The sequence below is a fragment of the Budorcas taxicolor genome, chromosome 11, assembly GCF_023091745.1.
Source record: "Budorcas taxicolor isolate Tak-1 chromosome 11, Takin1.1, whole genome shotgun sequence".
NCBI lineage: Eukaryota > Metazoa > Chordata > Mammalia > Artiodactyla > Bovidae > Budorcas > Budorcas taxicolor.
Genome location: NC_068920.1, coordinates 12,844,319 through 12,867,249, shown reverse-complemented (window position 1 = coordinate 12,867,249; position 22,931 = coordinate 12,844,319). Strand labels below are relative to the sequence as shown.

General features: G+C 43.6%; 1 protein-coding gene across 1 annotated transcript; it reads right to left on the bottom strand.

Annotated features, from left to right (window-relative positions):
* Positions 1 to 268: 268 nt before the first annotated feature.
* Positions 269 to 14,583, bottom strand: SNRNP48 (small nuclear ribonucleoprotein U11/U12 subunit 48). Its single transcript, XM_052649143.1, has 9 exons — positions 14,422 to 14,583; positions 11,081 to 11,194; positions 10,762 to 10,822; positions 9,813 to 9,887; positions 5,156 to 5,344; positions 4,602 to 4,723; positions 2,939 to 3,027; positions 2,469 to 2,633; positions 269 to 474 (listed from the first exon to the last, which is right to left on the bottom strand). Exons 1-9 carry the CDS (start codon positions 14,578 to 14,580, stop codon positions 426 to 428), a joined length of 1,023 nt encoding a protein of 340 aa, XP_052505103.1. The 5' UTR covers positions 14,581 to 14,583; the 3' UTR covers positions 269 to 425.
* Positions 14,584 to 22,931: the final 8,348 nt, after the last annotated feature.

Below are 22,931 nucleotides of genomic sequence, written 5' to 3'. Positions count from 1 at the left end.
TATTTGGGTTCTCTTCCTGTCACAGTTCACCAGTGGTTACCCCGAGGGGGCCGCAGGTGGTGCCAACGGAGGTGGTGTGCCAGGGGTTGTTTAGCCTTATCTGTAAGCTTTTTTTACAGTAAGGATGCATTTATGTATTAGTTACACAGCTTAAATATTTAAAGAATTTTTTGATACATAAATTGTAAAAAAAAAAAAAAAAAAAGACAATGAGACACAATCAGCAACAGAAGGCGATCAACTAGGAAAACCAAGCCTGAGAGCATCGTCACGTTCTCGTGGTTTGAGAGGCGTTTATTGAAAAATGAGGATATGCGCACGGAACGGCTGACAGAAGCATGTGCTCCTATTGAAAGCAATGGCAGACACCAGCATACTGGTTTCCGGGGCCCAGGCCTAATTACCATGTGCACAGACACTCCGCTCTACATTTTTTGCTTCCTTCTTTTGTGACTGTGATGTCTTTCCCCATCCCTGAAACGAAAGGGGTGAAAAAAAATGATCAAAGCTTTAAAATAATAATTCACAGCAATGTACATACATCAGATATAAACCAGAGCAAGTTAAAACATGCATTTAAAACAGAACAGTGTTTTAGTTTTTTTTAAAGAATAAAGAAAAAAAAAGCATCACTAAAAATACAGGACAAAACTGAGATGAGGATACAAGAAATGGACTTTTTTTTTAAAGCTGCGCTTTGGAGTTATGCTCTGAATATATGTACAAGGTGGATGACCTGAGAGTTCACTTCAAACAGGACTCTGGAGTCACAGGAGGAACTCAGAGCTCTGTCTGAGCTCCGCATCCCGGCTCCCAGCTCAGCTCCCTGCAGGTCATCCCACCTCAGGGGGGTCTCAAAGAATACTTCCTGCCGACACTCAGCTTATCCTCACTGAAGGAAATCATCCATGTTTGGGTTTTGAGACTATTTAACGTGTATCAGTCAACAGGGACTGATTGGACATGTCAAAAATTACTCAAGTGGAGGAAGAACTAAGAAACCAGAAAAAGGGAGAGAACACAACTTCCGACAGTTGATCAAGAGTCGATGTGTGATGACCAGAGGTTATCCTTCAGTAAATGAATCAAAAGGGACTACCAAGAAACTACTTCACATTTTGAACTCATAGCTAGCTTTAAACTTACAAACTGAATGATAACAAGATGAGCAAAATTACTAAACCAAAAAGCCTGACTCCTGATCACCACTGATCCTGGAGCGATACCATGTAAGAGCTTACTTTTAGACAAGCACTGTGCAAATGAGACTAAACAAGACCCAGACCTGCCTGCAATGAGCTCAGTCTAGTACGGAGAAAAATAACTTAAGGTCAATGAAACGCAGGTGCTGGGTAGAGTGGCAACAGATGGGGAAAAAAAGCTTCACGGGAATGACTAAGCTGCATCTCAAAGGCTGAGGAGGAGTTTAAAACAGGAGAGAGGCAGCAGAACAGGCGGTGGACGGGCACGGATGAGACACAGCGGGGACAGGGAACGGTGCGTGGCTCGGGCTGGCTGGGGCAGACGCTACGGAACCGCAGGGTTGCGGCAAAGCACTGAGTGAGGCTTCGAGAGCCGCTGTGAGCCACGAGAATGCCGCTGCTGAGCAGCTCTGAAAGGCGAAGGCTCACTCCAGCAGCTGGGGAGGGACAGGTCCATACGGCACCAATGTAGAGACAGAACAACCAGGAAAACTCCCAGAGGACAGCGCTCAGGGCAGAGGGGCGGGGAGCGCGAGAGGGGCCCTGTCACGCAGGACTGATGACAGCCAGCCCAGACAGCGAGGAGCGGGACAGCGGCTAGCAAGGCCTCGCGTTCCGGCTTAGGCGGACAGATGCCGGTCATTAGCAACCAGGACAGGCGTGAGGGGCCAGAGGAGCAGAGTGGAAAACAGATGAGTCCAGGGGCAGACCTGGCCAAGCTAAGGTCCAGGCGGAGGCCCACTAAGCGGCTGGAACACACGAACAGACCTCCGCCAACCTGTATTATCTCAGTGTCACTTTATATCTCCCCAATGATCAAACCTCTACCAGGAATCCCAACAAGGCCATAAAGCCTGGGCCTTCCTGACTTAGTAACGCTCTTTATCTGAGGGATTAGCAAGACAAAGAGAGAACGACAGCAGGAAAACAGGAAGCAGAGGGCAGATACTGAGGGACGGAAGGAAGACCCAGGCAAACACCTCTGTAATGCAGCTACCCTTCTGCCCAGACAGTCCTTTCCTGTGTCTTGCTGAGAAGCAGTTAATAATGAAGGGAAACCAGGCCTGAGCAGGCAGACCGAGCCACGCCCGCAGAGCTGTGGACAGCCGCCCTGAAACAGGACGCACGTGAAGGACCTTCACAGGCTGTTTGCTCCCCGACCTCACAGTGCTGACGCTCCATCTTCTCAACACGGCCTGTGATGGAAGGACTGTCCACGTGTCAGAAGCAACAGCTCGGCAACGAGCGCCGCGCCGCCGGGCTCACCTCTCCTTCCTTCTCCTGGAGCCCCAGCTTCTGTCCTTGTCCTTGGTTCTTTTCCGTCTGTGTGGGCTCCGACTTCGGTCCCGTCTATGCCGTGAACACTCGCCATCCAGATGGCTGCCCCCGGACTGCCTCGAGTCCACTGAGGCCGATCGTCTTTCTTCGCTCCTGAGACAGAAAGAATGGTTGTCAGCTACTTTCAACCACTGGTCTCCACGAAAGACCAGCCTCGAGCCCAACATTCTATAGCAGAGACCAAATAAATATGTATAACCCTGCACTCCAGTAAGAGGGCAGGCAAAGAAACCCAGCTCCGCATGGTCTGTCTCATGACTGTGGGCACAGGAAGAGGAGGAAGCCTCCGGATGAATCAGTGGGCTATGACTGGTCCTGGAGGTGCTTAAACCCAGCTCAACAGCGACAGGCAACAGACTTGACAGAGGGCCGCTCCCACTGACGACACGGCGACATACTTGTCCGCCCCGTCCGCCTCCTTCTCCTGCTCCTCCTGCCAGTGGCTGCTCAGCTCCTCCATGTGCACGTTGATCACATCCCGGATCACCTGCGGGCGGGGAGGACCCAACTGCCAGGTAAGGAAGCTGCTCGAGAAACGAGCAGATGGCACTGCGATCAATTACACGTTTCCTGAGAGCTACGATACGGTGGACTGTGGGAGGTGCGCAGTCTAGGAAACACAAACAGGCGACACACTGAGGATTCAGGGGCACACGATCATGACACGTGTTAACTCAGCCTGAAGAGTAGAAATCACGCACAGAAGACAGAGGACGCATGACGGGGCACGAGGTCAACCCTGGGTGATCTGGGAGAAGGACACACACGAGCGAGTCCCGTGTACTGTCTGAGGTAGTGCAGCTCATCTGTATGTTGGAGGTCACTGAGACACGATAAACCACTAAAAGGGTGGAACACACGGACGTTTTTACAGATGAAGGACATCTAGGATCTGCTCCCAAACCACCAACGGTTGGGGCAGGAGGAGAGAGGGAGTGAGTGGGTGTAAAATAAACAGAGATCATATGCAGATAACAGGATTCCCTGGTGGTTCGGTGGTAGAGAATCCACCTGCCAGTGCAGGAGATGGGGTTCACTCCTTGGGTCGGGAAGATGCCCTGGAGGAGAAAATGGCAATCCAGTATCCTTGCCTGAGAAATCCCATGGACAGAGGAGCCTGGTGGGCCACAGGTCATGGGGTCGAAGAGTCAGGGACATAACTTAGCAATTAAATCACAAATTAATGCACTTGACGGAGGCGGCGATGGCACCCCACTCCAGTACTCTTGCCTGGAAAATCCCATGGACGGAGGAGCCTGGTAGCCGGCAGTCCACGGGGTCGCGAACAGTAGGATACGACTGAGCGACTTCACTTTCACTTGTCGCTTTCATGCATTGGAGAAGGAAATGGCAACCCACTCCAGTGGTCTTGCCTGGAGAATCCCAGGGACGGCAGAGCCTGGTGGGCTGCCGTCTATGGGGTCGCACAGAGTCAGACACGACTGAGGCGACTTAGCAGCAGTAGCAACAGCAATGCACTTAAATTTTATTATATATGTAATACTGTAAGTTACAAATAATTTATACCAAAACACTTAAGCCGAAATGTTTAGTAGAATACATAAGAGGACACTAAAGTTTCTGCCAAAAAAAGCTATTTATTGAAAATTCCTTTGTCCATAAGCATTATTTCCATTACTTCTCACGATAACCCTACAAAGTCTGTATTAGTATAAAATGAAAAAAATTTCAGTCTTAAAAAGCTCAAATCACTTGCCCAGGTCAAAGAGACAGTGATAAACTGCAACATCAAAACTCAAGCTTGGGTCTGTCTACAGCCAAAATCTACGTTCTTATCATGACGCAGTTATCACTTTCTCAAAAGCAGGATTTTTGTAAGACTGCACAACCTCTTTACGTAAGGTCTTTGTGCCCTGAAGAGCCCGTGCCTGGTGAAGGCTGGGTCTGAATGCGATGGAGCAAATATAAATCAGATGTGGCCACAGTGGAGCCTCGTGCTCCCAGGGAGCCTCTAGGCAACTGTGGGAACCACGGGGCAGGCGATGACTGAGGAGGGAAACCTCTGCGTTCAGCAAGGCTCTACAAACACGCAGAACTCACCTCGGTGTATGACTTCTTGGTTATGTGAACGTTCTTAGCTCTATAGGACTGGCGTCTTCTTTTGTAATCTCTCACTTCTGCCAGGATTTCAAGGTAAGATTTTGGACTTTTTCGACTATTATCTAATAAAAGACCAAAATAAAATTATTACATCATCAGAAACTGTAAACTCTTATGAATTAGAGGGAAGGAACACCGTGATCATCTGACATCTCACCACACTTTAATGTAGCACTTTTTTATGTTGTATAAATGGACTATTTGACATCATTCCTTTTCTCTAGCCGTTAGTTGAACATAGAGTGTTTTAGGTACAGAGATTAAAGTAACAGTCCAGTTCTAAGTAACATTCTTATGGAAGAAAGGTATGCTTACTGTAACAACCAGAGAACAAAATTTCAAGCACTAAGTAAACACCTTAACATATATGTTAATATCAGATGATACAAAACCATCCTATTTCAACTCAAAATGGCCTGACAAATCATCTTAATAACACTTATAAGGAGGAAATGACAATTAAGAAATAGAAAACTAAGATATTCATCTCAAACCTTGATTGACTTTGGCCGCCAAGTCTACAAAGAGATCGCTGTCATTTTCGATAATTTGAGAATCTGAGCGTTTTTTCTTCGTTTCCTCGACTACAAAATCGTAGAGGGCAAGACGATCGGCTTGAGTGAGATCACAAACAAACCGTTTGTGATTCAGAGGAACTTCAACAGGCAATGAAGAATACACCCCTAGAGTAAAAATAAGATCACAAGGATAAATAATACATGAAGCTCTGTGGATTTACAGTCTATGATACTTATCTTTAAACATGCATGGTAATAATGTGACGTTTAATTAACACAAGCCACTTGTTTCCAGCAGTCCCTAAACATACAGAACAGCCACCTGTGTGACACTGACTCTGTCCTGAACGCTGCATCCACAGAAAGGATGGACGTGGATGTTGGCTATTCTCCCCGACAGCGTTAAGACAGATCCCATGAAGGCAGACAGTAATAACCATGAGACAATTTGCCCATTGAAAAAACAAACAAAATTTTAAAAGGCTCCCCATACTGTAAAAGTAGATATCAATTTTCTCTATATATGCTTTTCCCCACAGAAGGTGAAGGAAAATGATTTTAATAGGAAATATACATTACAGCCCCCTTGAAAATAAATTATAGAAATACGAAAAATGTGTTAAAAACATATTTATGAGACACCAAGCGATATGTTTCAGTCAAAATATATCCCATTTGGGCAGTGATTTAGAGCTACAGACCAAGGGGCAGAAATCCCAAACTTCCTCAGATCAGAGAAAGACAGACTGAGACTAAAGCTTCTTTTAATTTTCAGAAGCAGCAGCATCTTGGCTTCACCAAACTGAAAAAAGTTATCAACAGCAAGCGCCCCACCCCCCCATCATAGAACTTTCTATAATCTGCTCATTAATGAAAAAAAGTAAATACAATACCTTGATACGATGTATTAAAGATTGAAGAAAATTTTTGAGATTCAATTTTTCTCAAAGAAATAAAAAATTATTGTAACTGTAAATAAGCAATTTAAAAAGATTCTTTCTAGACTTCATTATCCATGAATACAAACAAAGAACACCAGCTACTAAAGGAATCCTTTTAATGTTTGCTAGGTTACCCTAAAGTAATCACTCAGGTTCACAGGATAATATAAAATCAATAGCTCTTCTCAGATGCTTATAAAGTGGCACAACAAAAATTCAAATGAGAACACGCCATGAACTAAGGATAACAACGCGAGAAAAGAGATGACTTTACAGGCCTATAAATTCCGAGGAGAGCTACACTGAATCGGAGTCTTGAAGTAACAGTGACGGATACCAATCTGTACTAGTAAAAGGTTCTGAATAAGCGGGGAGGAAGGGTTCCCCACTGTCAATCCCTCTTACTCTAATTCTGGCAAACACTAGGAAAAGCCCCTCTATGCAGCCAGATTTTCAGCACTTCATTTTGTAATACGAAAGTGAGTCAGCTTTGATAAACCTAATTTATCTGATTATAGGCTACACAGTTTGGAAGAAAAATACAAAGATGAAAAGAACACTGATGTATTTTAAAACACGTTCCACACAAACCTTTGCCTGTTCTTTGTAAACAAAGAAGTGTAACTTCCTCCTTAAAATATTTTGGAGTTTTCTTTATTCATCTTAAAATTTCTGTCTGGTTAAGACTGATACTTAAATTCTTTGAAATTCAACTAAAATTCCAAGTCACCACTATAATGTTTTGACAGTGATTAAGATAAAGTTTAGAAATTTGAATGATACTTTTAAAAGGATATCATTTGCAAAAAGGATACTGCATATCTTTAAATAAGGAGTACATTCAGGTTCCTAATTCCTCTTTATACTCACCCCAATTACTGAAAAAGAAAAAGTACAGGAAAAGTTAAACAACAAACGGCATTCAAATCATTCAGAACATAGATATTTCTGGTAAAAGAAAAAAAATGGATAAACACACTTAAAGAAGCTCACATTTCCACAAAACGTAAAAAGTTCAGATGCAAGTTTCTATATGATTTGGAGATCTATCTGAATGAGCTGTCATCATACTAACTCTGACCCTCTACGTACTTTTTTAAGAATAGTTTTAAAAAATTGCCATAAAATAGACACAACATGGAATCTACCATTTGACCCCTTTTCGGGTGGAGAGTTCAGCGGCAGTCAGCACATCCTCACTACTGTGCACCATCAGCTGTGCCGACCTCCAGAACTCTGCCACCACCCCAAACTGAAACTCCGTTCTACTTTCCCAGTAACCAGAACTCTCATTCTTCTGTTAGCCCTCGTGGCCATCACATGCCATCTCAAATGTGTAAAATACAATATTAAACATCAATAATGTTAACATTAAATAATAATATATTTAACAATATTAAATATTAACTTGTGTCAAAGATACGGATTCAGAATTTTGTGAAGAATTCATACCAAGTCAATTTCCTAACATGAGATGCAGAAATGAGGCCCTTACAGATAAAATGATCCACTGAAGTCTCACAAGTGGGAGGAAAAGATCAGGGTTAGAACCGTCATCTCCCATCTCTTTAGGATGCTTTAGCCCAGTACACTCATGTTCAAATCATGGCCACCAGCCACACAGATGTCATGAAATTCAAGTACAGCAACTTGAATTTTTAATATTGAAGGAAAAAGATCAAATATAAAATGATTGTTTATCCCAACATAACTACATCTGAAAGTAAATAAGTAGATCTAATGGCTGTTCAAGCTTTGACAAAGATTAGCAGGTTGAGAAGTCTATACCTTGAGTTTGGGCCTGATATGACCAATGAAATGAAAATATAAGAAACTTAAAATTTAGTACATAACCAACAAAATATTAGTTATACGGAAAATGTAAAGCTGTTCATGTTAGTCATTCCTTCAAAGTAAACATCAATAAGATATTAAAGAGATTTTTGTCCTGGGGTAAAAAGTTTTAAATGTGTAAGACATAAATGGGCCACAAAAAAATAATCTCTATTGAGAAATTGCAGAGCTGTATGTAAGATGAAAAAAAGTTTTAAAAAGAGGATTACAGATGATATAACAAGTTGTCCTTAACAATTAAATATTAAGACAGTACAAAAATCCAAAATCAAAGTTCCTTTTATCTACTGAAAGAACTATTCATTTAAAGTAACTGTTTGCTTTTGTAAAGAACCAAATTCAACGTTCAAATCCGCAAAATTCAGAGGTAGGTTTTCAATCCAGCTTATGTTAAAGCACAAAAGCATTAACTCACTTCTGCGTTCCTCTATTTCTTCACCTAATATGGAAGAGAAAATACTTGTCTAACCTATCACAACTATGATGTCAAAGAGAAATGAAATACACAAGAGAGCTTTGAAAACAAAACAGAACGAATCTCTTCTAAAATAGCGAAGTACTGAGGAACGTTACAACAAGCACCCCAGAATTTCTTTCATCACCTCTGCTGGACAGGGTTTATTTCCTTATCTGAAAAAAACAGATGCTGGACTAGATAAAATAAATTTAGTAAATCTCACTAGCTAAGGTCAAATAAAGTTAAAACTAGTAACTTCTCCCAAAACACACAAACAAAATCCTCTACTTTTTAACTGGGTCTTAACTGAATGATGGCCAAAAAAGGCTTAACCGACCACAGCTCAGTATCTCTTTGAGTAAGACGAGAGTCAAACATCCCTCTCAAAGAATAACACCCAGAACTACATGGATCCTTCAAAACAGCAAACACAAGAAACATGCTTCTGGCCGCTACCAATACGCTGAGACTAACAGACTTCTTCCTTTCAAAGCCACAGTGTGATCGAGGGAGAAATTGAGCCCAGATACTAGCTTACAACACAGGGTCACGACCTTAAACATCAACAAGGGAGAAAAAGGATAGGTATTCAGAGAAAGGTACCTTCAGAAAGCTCAAAGACAACTGAGAACCTTTATCAAAGGAGCCAGTCAGGGTTTGGCTGGATGTTCTACCTAGAGTCAGAAATCTATTAATTCCATTTACGCATTTACTTCTATGATTTTGAAGGATGAAGTTTTCTTCCAATTTCCTAAAAGCTGAAACAAAATTCTAAGCTTGTCTCTGCTAAAGTGAAGTCCCAGGTAGCATCTCTTACCCCAGCTTCCAAAGCTGGGCACCACGTACCCACAACCCTCTGAAACTGTACGTCTAACACTGTCCGTGCTTCACTGCGAGGCGCAGGGATGTAAGGATGTTGCACTTCAACATCCTTACATGTAACATTGAGCTAATTCTCGAGAGGGGCTTCCCAGGGGGCTCGGTGGAAAACAACCTGCGTGCAATGCAGGAGATGGGGGTTCAATGCCTGGGTCAGGAAGATCCCCTGGAGAAGCAAATGGCAACCCACTCCAGGATTCTTGCCTGTGAAATCTCATGGACAGAGGAGCCTGGCAGGCCAGAACCCACGCAGTCTCAAAGAGTCAGACACGACTGAGCAACTAAACTAACAACAACAACAGTGCTCACGAGAGAGGAAATCTCAGAGTGAGACGGTCTACTCGGGCATTTATTTGACACCAAGTACTTAGTCTAATGTCAGATGGAAAGCTTAACCTATTCCATGTAACTGTTTTTACAAGATTTCTCTTGAAAATTAGTGATACACGCTATGAAAAAAAAAACAGTCTAACTAATTAGCTCAAACTATGACGCCACTTACTTTGATTATAATAATCACCATCGTTTCCAACTGCAGCTCTAGCTTGTTTAATTATCTGGAATTGTGAGTCCTTATCTGTCAAAAAAAAAAATCCATAAACACAATATGAATCATCAATGTCCACAATGGAATTATTAACTAGGTTCCAATAATCCAAGCTCTCTGGGCACACCGAGAATCCAGAATCTTAACAACCCACCTTGCTGCTGAGGTAATCTGAATGCAGAATTCTTTCTGATCCACCAGAATCCAATAAGCAACCAGACTTCGAGCAGTTCAGAAAACACTTAATATAATCAAGCACGCAGCAGTTGCTGCCGCAAATTTTAGCAACCAATGTAATATCTAACGTTTCGTGAATCCCAGCTAAGTGTCAGGCAGTATTCTAACCATATTACATATGTGATATTTAATCCTCCTTACAGGTGTTATTAGCATCATTCCTATTTTACAAAGAAATTTAGGCAAAAAATTGTTTAATTACCTTACTGAAAGCCACACAACTATTGGTGACAGAATTAGTTAAACAAGGCATTCTGATTCCAGAGCCCGAGATTTTAACCTCTGTGTAATCGGTGACCACTCAGAACACACTTCCATCCTCGGCTCTATCTTCAACATATGTGTGGGGCCAGGTTTCGTTATAACCAAGAAGGCAGGCATGTGCCCTATTGTAGGACACTCTAGAGGATTTCTGGTGTCCGTTATAAACCTGGTCTCTAAATCTCAGATTGAGTAAACTAGTATCACTATAAGCAATACCTTTCTTAATCAATCATCAGGATACTTACAAAGCCCACTCTTCTGATAATTCAAAAATGAAACATATTCATGTTTGGGAACACATGTAAGAATTAAAGATTTTAAAATTAAAAAAAAAAAAAAAAATGAAACATAAATACCTATACACATATAGCCTAAGATATTTAAAAATTATATTAATACTTACTCAAAGTAATTGAAGGTACATTCGCATTCTCATAGAAAAAGTCAGAATTATACATTTTATCCTAAACGGTAAAAAAAAAAAAAAGTAAATCTTAATGTCCTCCAGTATGAGATGACTACTTTAATATTTGACATAAACCAACAATAGGTTTAGTATCATTTAAGCATTTCTTGCAATCATTTGCAAAATGAGGCAAATCCCACTGCACCTCACAAATGACTATTATTTTCTCAGAAAACCTCACACTACATCTTCCAAATACTGTGAGGATTTATTAATGCATGAATCACATGACATATATATAATAAATATATGGTACCTCTTCCTCTTTGGTATAGCCCAGCTTCCTCAATCTACAAGACACCATATGCTTTGCTAAAGACGATTTAGGCATGTGGTGATTGGAATCGTAAGGGCATATAGCAACTTCATCCTATAAAGATCAAACAGAAGCAAAGGAAAAGGTCCATCATTTTTCAAGAAATAACTATCCCATTAAATGTTTTTATATCCTCTTCTGTAAGCCTCTCCACCCCACTTCCCGTGTGAGTGTACGTACACGTTAAGAAACAACCTCCCTGGTTCTCTTTACCCCTGACAGCCTCTGTCCCCCTCCAACCCTTCAAAGCCCACCTCCTAGAAGATATATGTACGCACACCACCTGGACAACCTCACCGACCATCTCCCCCTGAGGAACTCAGAGGTCCTTACACATAACCCCGCCCCTTCCCCAGCCTGCCCATGCCGGATGCCGTCCTCTCCATCCGAGGTGACAAGAGCCCCTGCCAACTGCTCCCTCTGCCTGCACCCTCCACACGGCAGCCAGGGTGTGTCCGAGGCCTGCCACTGAATGACCGTACGAACGTAGTCAAGGTCAGGAGCCTTCCTTTCTCTGTTTCTTCACCTGTGAAATGGGTCTAATAGCAGGACTACTCACACAGAGCTACTGTGAAGATTAAATAAATTATACCTGAATTCATACACACAAAGCAATTCACACAGGGCCTGGTAAACACACTTCAATAAACATAAGCAGTTAGAATTTTATTAAAATTTAGTTGCCTGAGCAACCAGCATTTTGGCTTCAAGTACCTTCATGTCTCCCCCTACCATTCTCATTAAGGAAAAAAAAAAAATGTATATATAGATTCTTTAACACAGTTGTACAAGGACCTTTAAGCTCTGGCCCCTACTGACCACCATTCCCCTCTTCCCCTACATCCCAAGCTCTTAGCTATGCTTAACTTCCAGAGGTTTCCTGATCTGTGCATAGCCTTATCTCTGGATTTCTACCCATGCTGTTGATGCTTTCTCTGTGCTGCACCTAGCTAATTTAGCTCCTTTCACCAGTTTAGAATTCACCTTGCAAAGAAGTTGTGGCTGTCCACCCCCACAGCCTACAATAACCCGCATGCACTACAGCAATCCTGTCTCACCCTTCACAGACTTCTTCACCTTGTAACACACAGCGGCTACTCTCTGTATTCCCCCTCACCACCAGCAGTCATTGGAGGGCAGAGACTGACTGCTGTTCACGCAATTACAGGATGAAAGCATTCCAGCAGAGGAGTGAAAATGCACCGCCTTTCTGTACTGCACCTGGTCTAGGAATTAGCAATGCCACGCACCAGGATGTTTACGCCAGTCACCCTCCTGAATATCAGGTGTTGCTTTTGCAAACATGAGATGCACACCCACAACTGATTATCAGAATTTCAGAATTTCATTTTATTTTTTAACTCTTGGCCACACCCCACAGCATGTGAAACCTTAGTTACCTAACCAGAGATTGAACCTACTCCCCTGAACTGGAAGGCAGTCTTAACCACTGCAGAACTCCCAAGAATTTCGGAATTTTAGAGTGGAGTTTTAGAGAGGCAGCGAAGCAATGAGGCACACAGACTCTCAGGGGTAGAATGCCTGGGTTCACATCCTGACTACCACTTAACAACGAGTCCTGGGACAAATGCTCACCTCTCTCAGTTCGTTTTCTCATCTGTAAAAGGTGGCTGAGGGTACCTACCTCATAGGGTCATTAGGAGTATTAAAGGAGATAATGTACAAAAAGCGGCATAAACAAAGAGCTATTTAACTGTTAATAAAAGAAATGTAAATTTACTACATTGCTGGGAGCACAGTGATGTGGAAAGGCCTGGGAGGCTCCGCTCAACAGAATTCACAGCTTCAACTACACCTCCAAACAAACAGTGAAAAGAGTTTTTCAAAAAATTATAAACCCGTAAAGCAAATGGCAACCCACTCCAGTACTCTTGCCTGGAGAATCCCATGGAGGGAGAAGCCTGGTAGGCTACAATCCATGGGGTCGCAAAGAGTCGGACACGACTGAGTGACTTCACTTCACTTCAAAGCATCGTAGGCCTCATGAAGTATGATGCCCCGTGGGCACTTCCTTTCATCTCATTAGAAAAACAACAACAACTGGAGACTTCCCTGGTGGTCCCCGTGGCTGAGACTCTGTGCTCCCAATTCAGGGGGCCCAGGTTCGATCCCTGGCTTGGGAACTAGATCCCACATGCTGCAACCAAGAGCTTGCGTGCCTCCAACTAAGACCTGCCGCAGCCAAAAGTAAATATATATATATTTTTTAAAAAGATCAGGATTGCTGACCCTAACACACTTGCCTACATCTCTTTCCAGAGCAATCCTAACGTCCAGGAGCTGCAGGTACCGAATCCTTTAACTGTCCTAGAATGCTGCCACCCCTGTCAGAAGTGCCAGAAGTGCACTATCTTGGGGCAGAGGAAGGCGACCCTCAATTCCCCAGTTCTCCCAGCGCGGAACCTGGTTCAGTTCAGCTGCTCAGTCGTGTCCAACTCTTTGCCACCCCATGGACTGCAGCACATCAGGCGTTCCTGTCCATCACCCTCCCAGAGTTTACTCAAACCATGTACACTAAGTCGGTGATGCCATCCAACCATCTCATCCTGTCATCCCCTTCTCCTCCCGCCTTCAATCTTTCCCAGCATCAGGGTCTTTTCAAATGAGTCAGTTCTTAGAATCAGGAGACCAAAGTATTTGAGCTTCAGCTTCAACACCAGTCCTTCCAATGAATCTTCAGGACTGATTTCCTTTAGGATGGACTGGTTGAATCTCCTTGCGTTCCAAAGGACTCTCAAGAGTCTTCTCCAACACCACAGTTCAAAAGCATCAATTCTTCGGCGCTCAGCCTTCTTTACGGTGCAGCTCTCACATCCATACATGACTACTGGAAACACCATAGCCTCGACTAGACGGACCTTTGTTGGCAAAGTAACATCTATGCTTTTTAACATGCTGTCCAGGTTGGTCATACCTTTTCTTCCAAGGAGCAAGTGTCTTTTAATTTCATGGCTGCAGTCACCGTCTGCAGTGATTTGGGAGCCCCGCAAAATAAAGTCTGCCACTGTTTCCACTGTTTCCCATCAACTCCCCAGTTCTCCCGACCCCGAACCTGGTGCCAAGGCGGAATCCACGCGCGGAGGACACGGCAAGCCGCCCGGCAGCACCCCAGGCCTGCCCGCTTATCTCATTGCACTTCCTCGGCTTCCCCGGGAGCGGTGCGAGCGCCCGGGAGGCTACAGCCCCGAGTCCCGCGCGCCCCCCTCGGCCCTGCAGACGCCGCGCCCTGCCCGCCGCCCACGGCCCCGCGGGCCTCTCACCTCGGCCGCCGCCGCCTCCTCCCCGGTCTCCAGCCGGTCCAGGCTCCAGCCCAGCGACGCCGTCACCTCCTCCAGCGTCCGGCGGCAGCTCTCCACGAACTCGCTCAACTCCTCCCGCAACCGCCGACGCTCCTCAACCGGAGGAGGCTCGGCCTCCATGGCCTCCACCTCCAGTGCGCGCTCCCGGAAGAAGCTACGAGACTGAGGGCGGCGCGCGCGCGCGCGGACTTCTGGGGCAGGGGGCGGGGCCACGCTGACACGTGACTGGAGCCGCCAATAGGGAAGCGGCCCGGGAAGTGGGGCGTTTGAGAGGTCTCTTCCGGTTTTTTCCTGAAGTGGCTGTTTTCACCTGGTTTCTGGATGATTTGGCTTCTCTGGGGGCTCAGACTGTAAAGAATCCGCCTGCAGTGTGGGAGACCCGGGTTCGATCCCTGGGTCAGGAAGATCCCCTGGAGTTGGGCATGGCTGCCCACTCCATATTCTTGCCTGGAGAATCCCATGGACAGAGGAGCCTGGCAGGCTACAGTCCATGGGGTCGCAGAGTCTGACAGGACTGAGTGACTTTCACTCACTCTGTATGCCTTTGCCCTTGGCCTTCCCCGAAAGGTATCATCCAATCAACAACGCCCCCCGCCCCCACCCCTCGCCATTTAAAAAAAAAAAAAAAGGCTTATATCAACAGGGAAGTTTAAAGAATTGTACAATGAGCATTTGTGTAGCCATCCTCTGCTTATTAATTGCTAATATTTGGCCTTTCTCACACTCTCTCCATACACACGGCCCCACACACTGATTCCCTGGTGGCTCAGATGGTAAAGCGTCTGCCTGCAATGCGGAAGACCCCGGTTTGATCCCTGGGTCGGGAAGATACCCTGGAGAAGGATACGGCAACCCACTCCAGTACTCTTGCCTGGAAAATTCCATGGACGGAGGAGCCTGAGGCTACAGTCCATGGAGTCCCAAAGAGTTGGACACACTTAGCGACTTCACTTATGCATCTCCTAAGAACAACTGCTTTATTGACTAAGCCAAAGCCTTTGACTGTGTGGATCACAAGAAACTGTGGGAAATTCTGAAAGAGATGGGAATACCAGACCACCTGACCTGCCTCTTGAGAAACCTGTATGCAGGTCAGAAAGCAACAGTTAGAACTGGACATGGAACAACAGACTGGTTCCAAATAGGAAAAGGAGAACATCAAGGCTGTATATTGTCACCCTGCTTATTTAACTTCTGTGCAGAGTACATCATGAGAAACGCTGGACTGGAAGAAACACAAGCTGGAATTAAGATTGCCAGGAGAAATATCAATAACCTCAGATATGCAGATGACACCACCCTTATGGCAGAAAGTGAAGAGGAGCTAAAAAGCCTCTTGATGAAAGTAAAAGAGGAGAGTGAAAAAGTTGGCTTAAAGCTCAACATTCAGAAAACGAAGATCATGGCATCTGGTCCCATCACTCCATGGGAAATAGATGGAGAAACAGTGGAAACAGTGTCAGAATTTAATTTTTTGGGCTCCAAAATCACTGCAGATGGTGACTGCAGCCGTGAAATTAAAAGACGCTTACTCCTTGGAAGAGAAGTTATGACCAACCTAGACAGCATATTCAAAAGCAGAGATATTACTTTGCCGACTAAGGTCCATCTAGTCAAGGCTATGGTTTTTCCAGTAGTCGTGTATGGATATGAGAGTTGGACTGTGAAGAAGGCTGAGCGCCAAAGAATTGATGCTTTTGAACTGTGGTGTTGGAGAAGACTCTTGAGAGTCCCTTGGACTGCAAGGAGATCCAACCAGTCCATTCTGAAGGAGATCAACCCTGGGATTTCTTTGGAAGGAATGATGCTAAAGCTGAAACTCCAGTACTTTGGCCACCTCATGCGAAGAGCTGACTCACTGGAAAAGACTTTGATGCTGGGAGGGATTGGGGGCAGGAGGAGAAGGGGACGACTGAGGATGAGATGGCTGGACGGCATTACTGACTTGATGGACGCGAGTCTGCGTGAACTCCGGGAGTTGGCAATGGACAGGGAGGCCTGGTGTGCTGCGATTCATGGGGTCGCAAAGAATTGGACACGACTGAGCGACTGAACTGAACTGAAGTGAAGGACAACTGAGGGAACTTTTCTGGCGGTCCAATGATTAATAAGACTTTGGTGCTTCCACTGTAGGGGGTGGGGGTTCCGTCTTTGGTTGAGGAATTAAGACCCCACCCCCCACCCCCCCCGTATGCCATCATGGTCAACAAGAGTCCGAAATGCAGTACTTGGATGCAGTCTCAAAAATGACAGAATGATCTCTGTTCGTTTGCAAGGCAAACCATTCAATATCATAGTAATCCAAGCCTATGCCCCAACCAGTAATGCTGAAGAAGCTGAAGTTGAACCGTTCTGTGAAGACCTCCAAGACCTTTTAGAACTAACACCCAAAAAAGATGTCCTTTTCATTATAGGGGACTGGAATGCAAAAGTAGGAAGTCAAGAAACACTTGGAGTTAACGGGCAAATTTGGCCTTGGAGTATGGAATGAAGCAGAGCAAAGGCTAATAGTTTTGCCAAGAGAACGCACTGGTCATAGCAAACACCCTCTTCCAACAACATAAGAGAAGATTCTACACATGGACATCACCAGATGGTCAACACCGAAATCAGATTGATTATATTCTTTGCAGCCAAAGATGGAGAAGCTCTATACAGTCAACAAAAACAAGACCGGGAGCTGACTGTGGCTCAGATCATGAACTCCTTATTGCCAAATTCAGACTTAAATTGAAGAAAGTGGGGAAAACCACTAGACCATTCAGGTATGACCTAAATCAAATACGATTATACAGTGGAAGTGAGAAATAGATTTAAGGGACTAGATCTGATAGAGTGCCTGATGAACTATGGATGGAGGTTCGTGACATTGTACAGGAGACAGGGATCAAGACCATCCCCATGGAAAAGAAATGCAAAAAAGCAAACTGGCTGTCTGGGGAGGCCTTACAAATAACTGTGAAAAGAGAAGTGAAAAGCAAAGGAGAAAAGGAAAGATATAAGCATCTGAATGCAGAGTTCCAAATAGCAAGGAGAGATAAGAAAGCCTTCCTCAGTGATCAATGCAAAGAAAGAGGAAAACAACAGAACGGGAAAGACTAGAGATCTCTTCAAGAAAATTAGAGATACCAAGGGAATATTTCATGCAAAGATGGGCTTGATAAAGGACAGAAATGGTATGGACCTAACAGAAGCAAAAGATATTAAGAAGAGGTAGCAAGAATACACTGAAGAAGTGTACAAAAAAGAGCTTCACGACCCAGATAATCACGATGGTGTGATCACTCACCTAGAGCCAGACATCCTGGAATGTGAAGTCAAGTGGGCCTTAGAAAGCATCACTACGAACAAAACTAGTGGAGGTGATGGAATTCCAGTGGAGCTATTTCAAATCCTGAAAGATGATGCTGTCAGAGTGCTGCACTCAATATGCCAGCAAATTTGGAAAACTCAGCAGTGGCCACAGGACTGGAAAAGGTCAGTTTTCATTCCAATCCGAAAGAAAGCTCAAACTACCGCACAATTGCACTCATTTCACACGCTAGTTAAGTAATGCTCAAAATACTCCAAGCCAGGCTTTAGCAATACATGAACCGTGAACTTCCAGATGTTCAAGCTGGTTTTAGAAAAGGCCGAGGAACCAGAGATCAAATTGCCAACATCCACTGGATAATCAAAAAAGCAAGAGAGTTTCAGAAAAACATCTATTTCTGCTTTATTGACTATGCCAAAGCCTTTGACTGTGTGGATCACAAGAAACTGTGGGAAATTCTGAAAGAGATGGGAATACCAGACCACCTGACCTGCCTCTTGAGAAACCTGTATGCAGGTCAGGAAGCAACAGTTAGAACTGGACATGGAACAACAGACTGGTTCCAAATAGGAAAAGGAGAACATCAAGGCTGTATATTGTCACCCTGCTTATTTAACTTCTGTGCAGAGTACATCATGAGAAACGCTGGGCTGGAAGAAGCACAAGCTGGAATCAAGATTGCCAGGAGAAATATCAATAACCTCAGATATGCAGATGACACCACCCTTATGGCAGAAAGTGAAGAGGAGCTAAAAAGCCTCTTGATGAAAGTGAAAGAGGAGAGTGAAAAAGTTGGCTTAAAGCTCAACATTCAGAAAACGAAGATCATGGCATCTGGTCCCATCACTTCATGGCAAATAGATGGGGAAACAGTGGAAACAGTGTCAGACTTTGTTTTGGGGGGCTCCAAAATCACTGCAGATGGTGATTGCAGCCATGAAATTAAAAGACGTTTAGTCCTTGGAAGGAAAGTTATGACCAACCTAGATAGCATATTGAAAAGCAGAGACATTACTTTGCCAACAAAGGTCTGTCTAGTCAAGGCTACGGTTTTTCCAGTGGTCACGTATGGATGTGAGAGTTGGACTACAAAGAAAGCCGAGTGCCGAAGAGTTAATTCTTTTGAACTAGGGTGTTGGAGAAGACTCTTGAGAGTCCCTTGGATTGCAAGGAGATCCAACCAGTCCATCCTAAAGGAGATCAGTCCTGGGTGTTCTTTGGAAGAACTGATGCTGAAGCTGAAACTCTAGTACTTTGGCCACCTCATGAGAAGAGTTGACTCATTGGAAAAGACCCTGACACTGGGAGGGATTGGGGGCAGGAGGAAAAGGGGACAACAGAGGATGAGATGGCTGGATGGCATCACCAACTGGATGGACATGAGTTTGAGTGTACTCCGGAAGTTGGTGATGGACATGGAGGCCTGCCGTGCTGCGATTCAATGGGTCACAAAGAGTCAGACATGACTGAGCGACTGAACTGAACTGAAACTGTATGCCAGGAGGCATGGCCAAAATTTTTTTTAATTTAGAAAAAAGGAAAAGTAAGATCATTTTCCTACATAAGCACAATATATGATCAAATCCAAGAAAATTAATAATTTATAATAATATTCATATCTATCTCCCCACTTGTCCCCCCCAATTCCTTTTATAACCATTTCATCATTATTTTCAAACCATGAGCTGTAATCGGTTCTTTTGTATTCTAGAAAAGCCTCCCTCACTCTCCTTTTTATTTTTATTTTTTTGGCTGCACTACAGTGGTTCAGACAGTAAAGAATCTGTTCAATCCCTGGGTGCGGAAGATCCCGTGGAAGAAGGAAACGGCAACCCATTCCAGTATTCTTGCCTAGAAGATTCTGTGGACAGAGGAGCCTGGCGGGCTCAAGTCTATGGGGTCACAGAGTCAAACACGACTGAGTGACTAACACACACACGCAATGGCCAATAGGGATCTCATTTCCCCAACCAGGAATGAACTGGCTCCCCATGCAGTGAAAGCAAGGAATCTTAAACACTAGACCACCAAGGATGTCCCCACAGTCTCCTTCTTAAGTCACTGAATTTTGTCAGGACTCAGTCATCTTGTAGAACCTTCCTCTTTCTGGATTTGTCAGATTTTTTTCCTTTATGATTAGATTCAGCTTAAGCATTTTTTGTTAGATGTGTGTACCTCTCTATTACACTTTATAAAGGACACATAGCTTAGATTTTCCTACTGTTAGTAAAGCTAAATTTGATCACTTGGTTGGGTGGGGCATCACTCCATTTCTACATTTCAGACATCTAACTGTACATTTTCCTTTTGGTATTTGGTAAGTAATCTGAAGGATGATACTCTGAAGCCATATGAACTTTCTATTCCCAACAGTCACACAATCCTTCCCTGAATCTGATTATGTCAGCAGTTATAAACGATGATTCTCTATCATGGCTCCTTCGTTTTCTCTGTTGTTTGTTTCACTATGAAATCCAGGGTTTTTTTAAATTATTAAGCATTTTAAAATTCATTATTACACACTCCATTACCATAATTCTAGTTTTTAAGTAGAAATGTATTTGCAGAAATTAGCAACAATACAAAATATTGATATTTTTGAGAAAACTGAGTTGGGTAAATCAATAATTAAAAACTCTCCCATGGGTCCATGGACTTCTTTTGAAGAAGTAAATCACTGATAATTGACATAGTCATAATGATGCTGTCAACACAAGTGAGCAATGCAGGGGGCATTTACTAAAGGATAAGGAGGACTTGTCATGTTGATTTGGGCCATTAATAATCAATGTCCATTTATATCCTATGAGTATTCTGGACTTTTTTTTTTTAACCAACATAATTTTTGTTGATGCTGATGCTGGGAGGGATTGCGGGCAGGAGAAGGGGACCACAGAGGATGAGATGGCTGGATGGCATCACTGACTCGATGGACATGAGTCTGAGTGAATTCCGGGAGTTGGTGATGGACGGGGAGGCCTGTCGTGCTGTGATTCATGGGGTCGCAAAGAGTCGGACACGACTGAGCGACTGAACTGAACTGACTGAAATGGTTCCAAGTTTGGCCAGTGGAAACCACTATAACCACCTGGGTCTCTCTGACGTATCCTGTTAGCCCTCAAGTACTTCCCTGTTTTGATGAACCCAAGTTCACTTTATCAGCCCTTTTGGTTTCCCCAAATAGTTATTAATAACTCCTACAATCTAATCCTTCTTTTTCTTTTCCCCAAGCCTGATGCCAAATCTTTGTTTCCCTTTGCACTTGTTTCCATGAGGCAAAGAAACAGTGGAGGATACTTTTGTGAGCAACTGTTTTCAAAGGTAAATAGCAGAGTTCTCTCTCTCACACACACAAATAAAGTTAATAATATGGAAATAGTCCCGTAGCTGCAACTGGGTGTGCTGTAAGAAGCATTCTATTCGCACTCGGCCCACAGCATCCTTACTTTTTATTTGTATTTACATAGTTTGCCAAGCCTCCTGCAAAATGTGAGACTATTTTTGGATGTGAAGTGATGACCGTCATTGAAAATTTCCCTGTCCTGTGGATGTACAGTGTATGTGAACCAGATCAAACCTCAGCCCAGGTCAAGTATGTCCACTCTCCAGGACCTGGCCCTCTCAGCTCAGAACTTAATGCAGCTCTGGCAGCGGCTTGGAGCAGGTGTACCATGTCAACCCAAAGAACTCCTTTACACGGCTTCAGGTTGCTCTGTTCATCACCATTTCCTAAAGAGGTCTCCTGACCACTGTTCTAGGTTAGGCCTTTAGGATGGGCTCAGTTGTGTCCCCTCCAAAATTCATAGGTTGAAGCCAAAACCTCCAACGTGACTATTTGGAGACAAGGCGTTTACAGAGTAAATTATGTTTAAATGAGGTCATAACCGTTGGGCCCCTAATGTGATATAACTAGTTTTCTTGGATCTGAAGAATAGGCTTCAACAGAGAACCAAGAACTCTTTTGGAATCTGGTTCACAGATTCAAAATCAATTCTTTCCTCTTAGGGAACAAAAATGCAACCATGTAGTTTAAGGCTACCCAACATGGAATCTTAGCCACTTCATGTTTTTAAAGGGTATGACTGTGAATTAGCCTATGTTATTCACTGCCCAGAATAAACTAGAAGTGTGTGCAGACCTCTGACCTGGCCTCTTTACACAGGCTTCTTTCCAAAATTCTACCTAGTACAGAAATGTTGGAAAAACTACCTTCAGAAGACCAACTTCTAACAAGAATTCAGAACTAAAACAGCTTTTTAATGGTCTTTCATATTGAATCTGGGTCTCCTGTATTGCAGGCAGATTCTTTACCACCTGAGCCACTAGGGGAGCCTAATAGGTATTTAGTAAACAGTTTTAGACATATTTTACAATAAACAAAAAGCTTCTGCTAAATGCCCTTGTGTGTATGAACATATCATGAAATCAAAATGCAAAAACTTCAAACATTTAAAACTTTATTGCTGGAATAGCAAACTTCATAAAGACACCTTTTGAAAGTACATAGACAATGACAAGCAAAATAAACAGGAAACTCTGATAGAAGAAAAGCAAAGATTGTTACTATCATGCATATACAGTCGAACTAATACCAAACCAAACAGGTACATTGAAGAGTATATGGGGTCATGGGTCATGCAATCCAAGGAGCCTTATTCCAAACGTTTGAGTTTCAGAGGGGTTCTTTTTTGGGGGTAGGGGGGTGGGGGAGGGTAGGGTAATTTCCTCCTAATACATAAAATAGAAATATTTAGATGAGAAGCAGACTGATGACTATAAGGTCAATTTTATTTTCTTCTCCAAGCATAGAAATCTACATTATTGGCCAAAAGAAGTTCAAGAAGCAGTGATCAAAAATCTAAACACAGAAGAGAAGAAACAAACTCTAGATTCAATCTGTGCTATCCTTATAACCAACTACCACTACTTCATAGATACTACGTCCAGTGTGTTACATTAGTTCAGATGAGCTAAGAAGAGAAAAAGCCAGAACAGCCTCTACCATGTATTTCCGCCCCCCTCCCCTTGGCTATGTTTTCTGAAGCCTAAAAAGTTCTATCATTATCCGGCAAGCACGCGGTTTGCTCTTTCTATTTTTGAATACAGTGAAAATTCATATAAATGAGCGCCAAGGTCTAGCCACCTTTCCTACTGATCA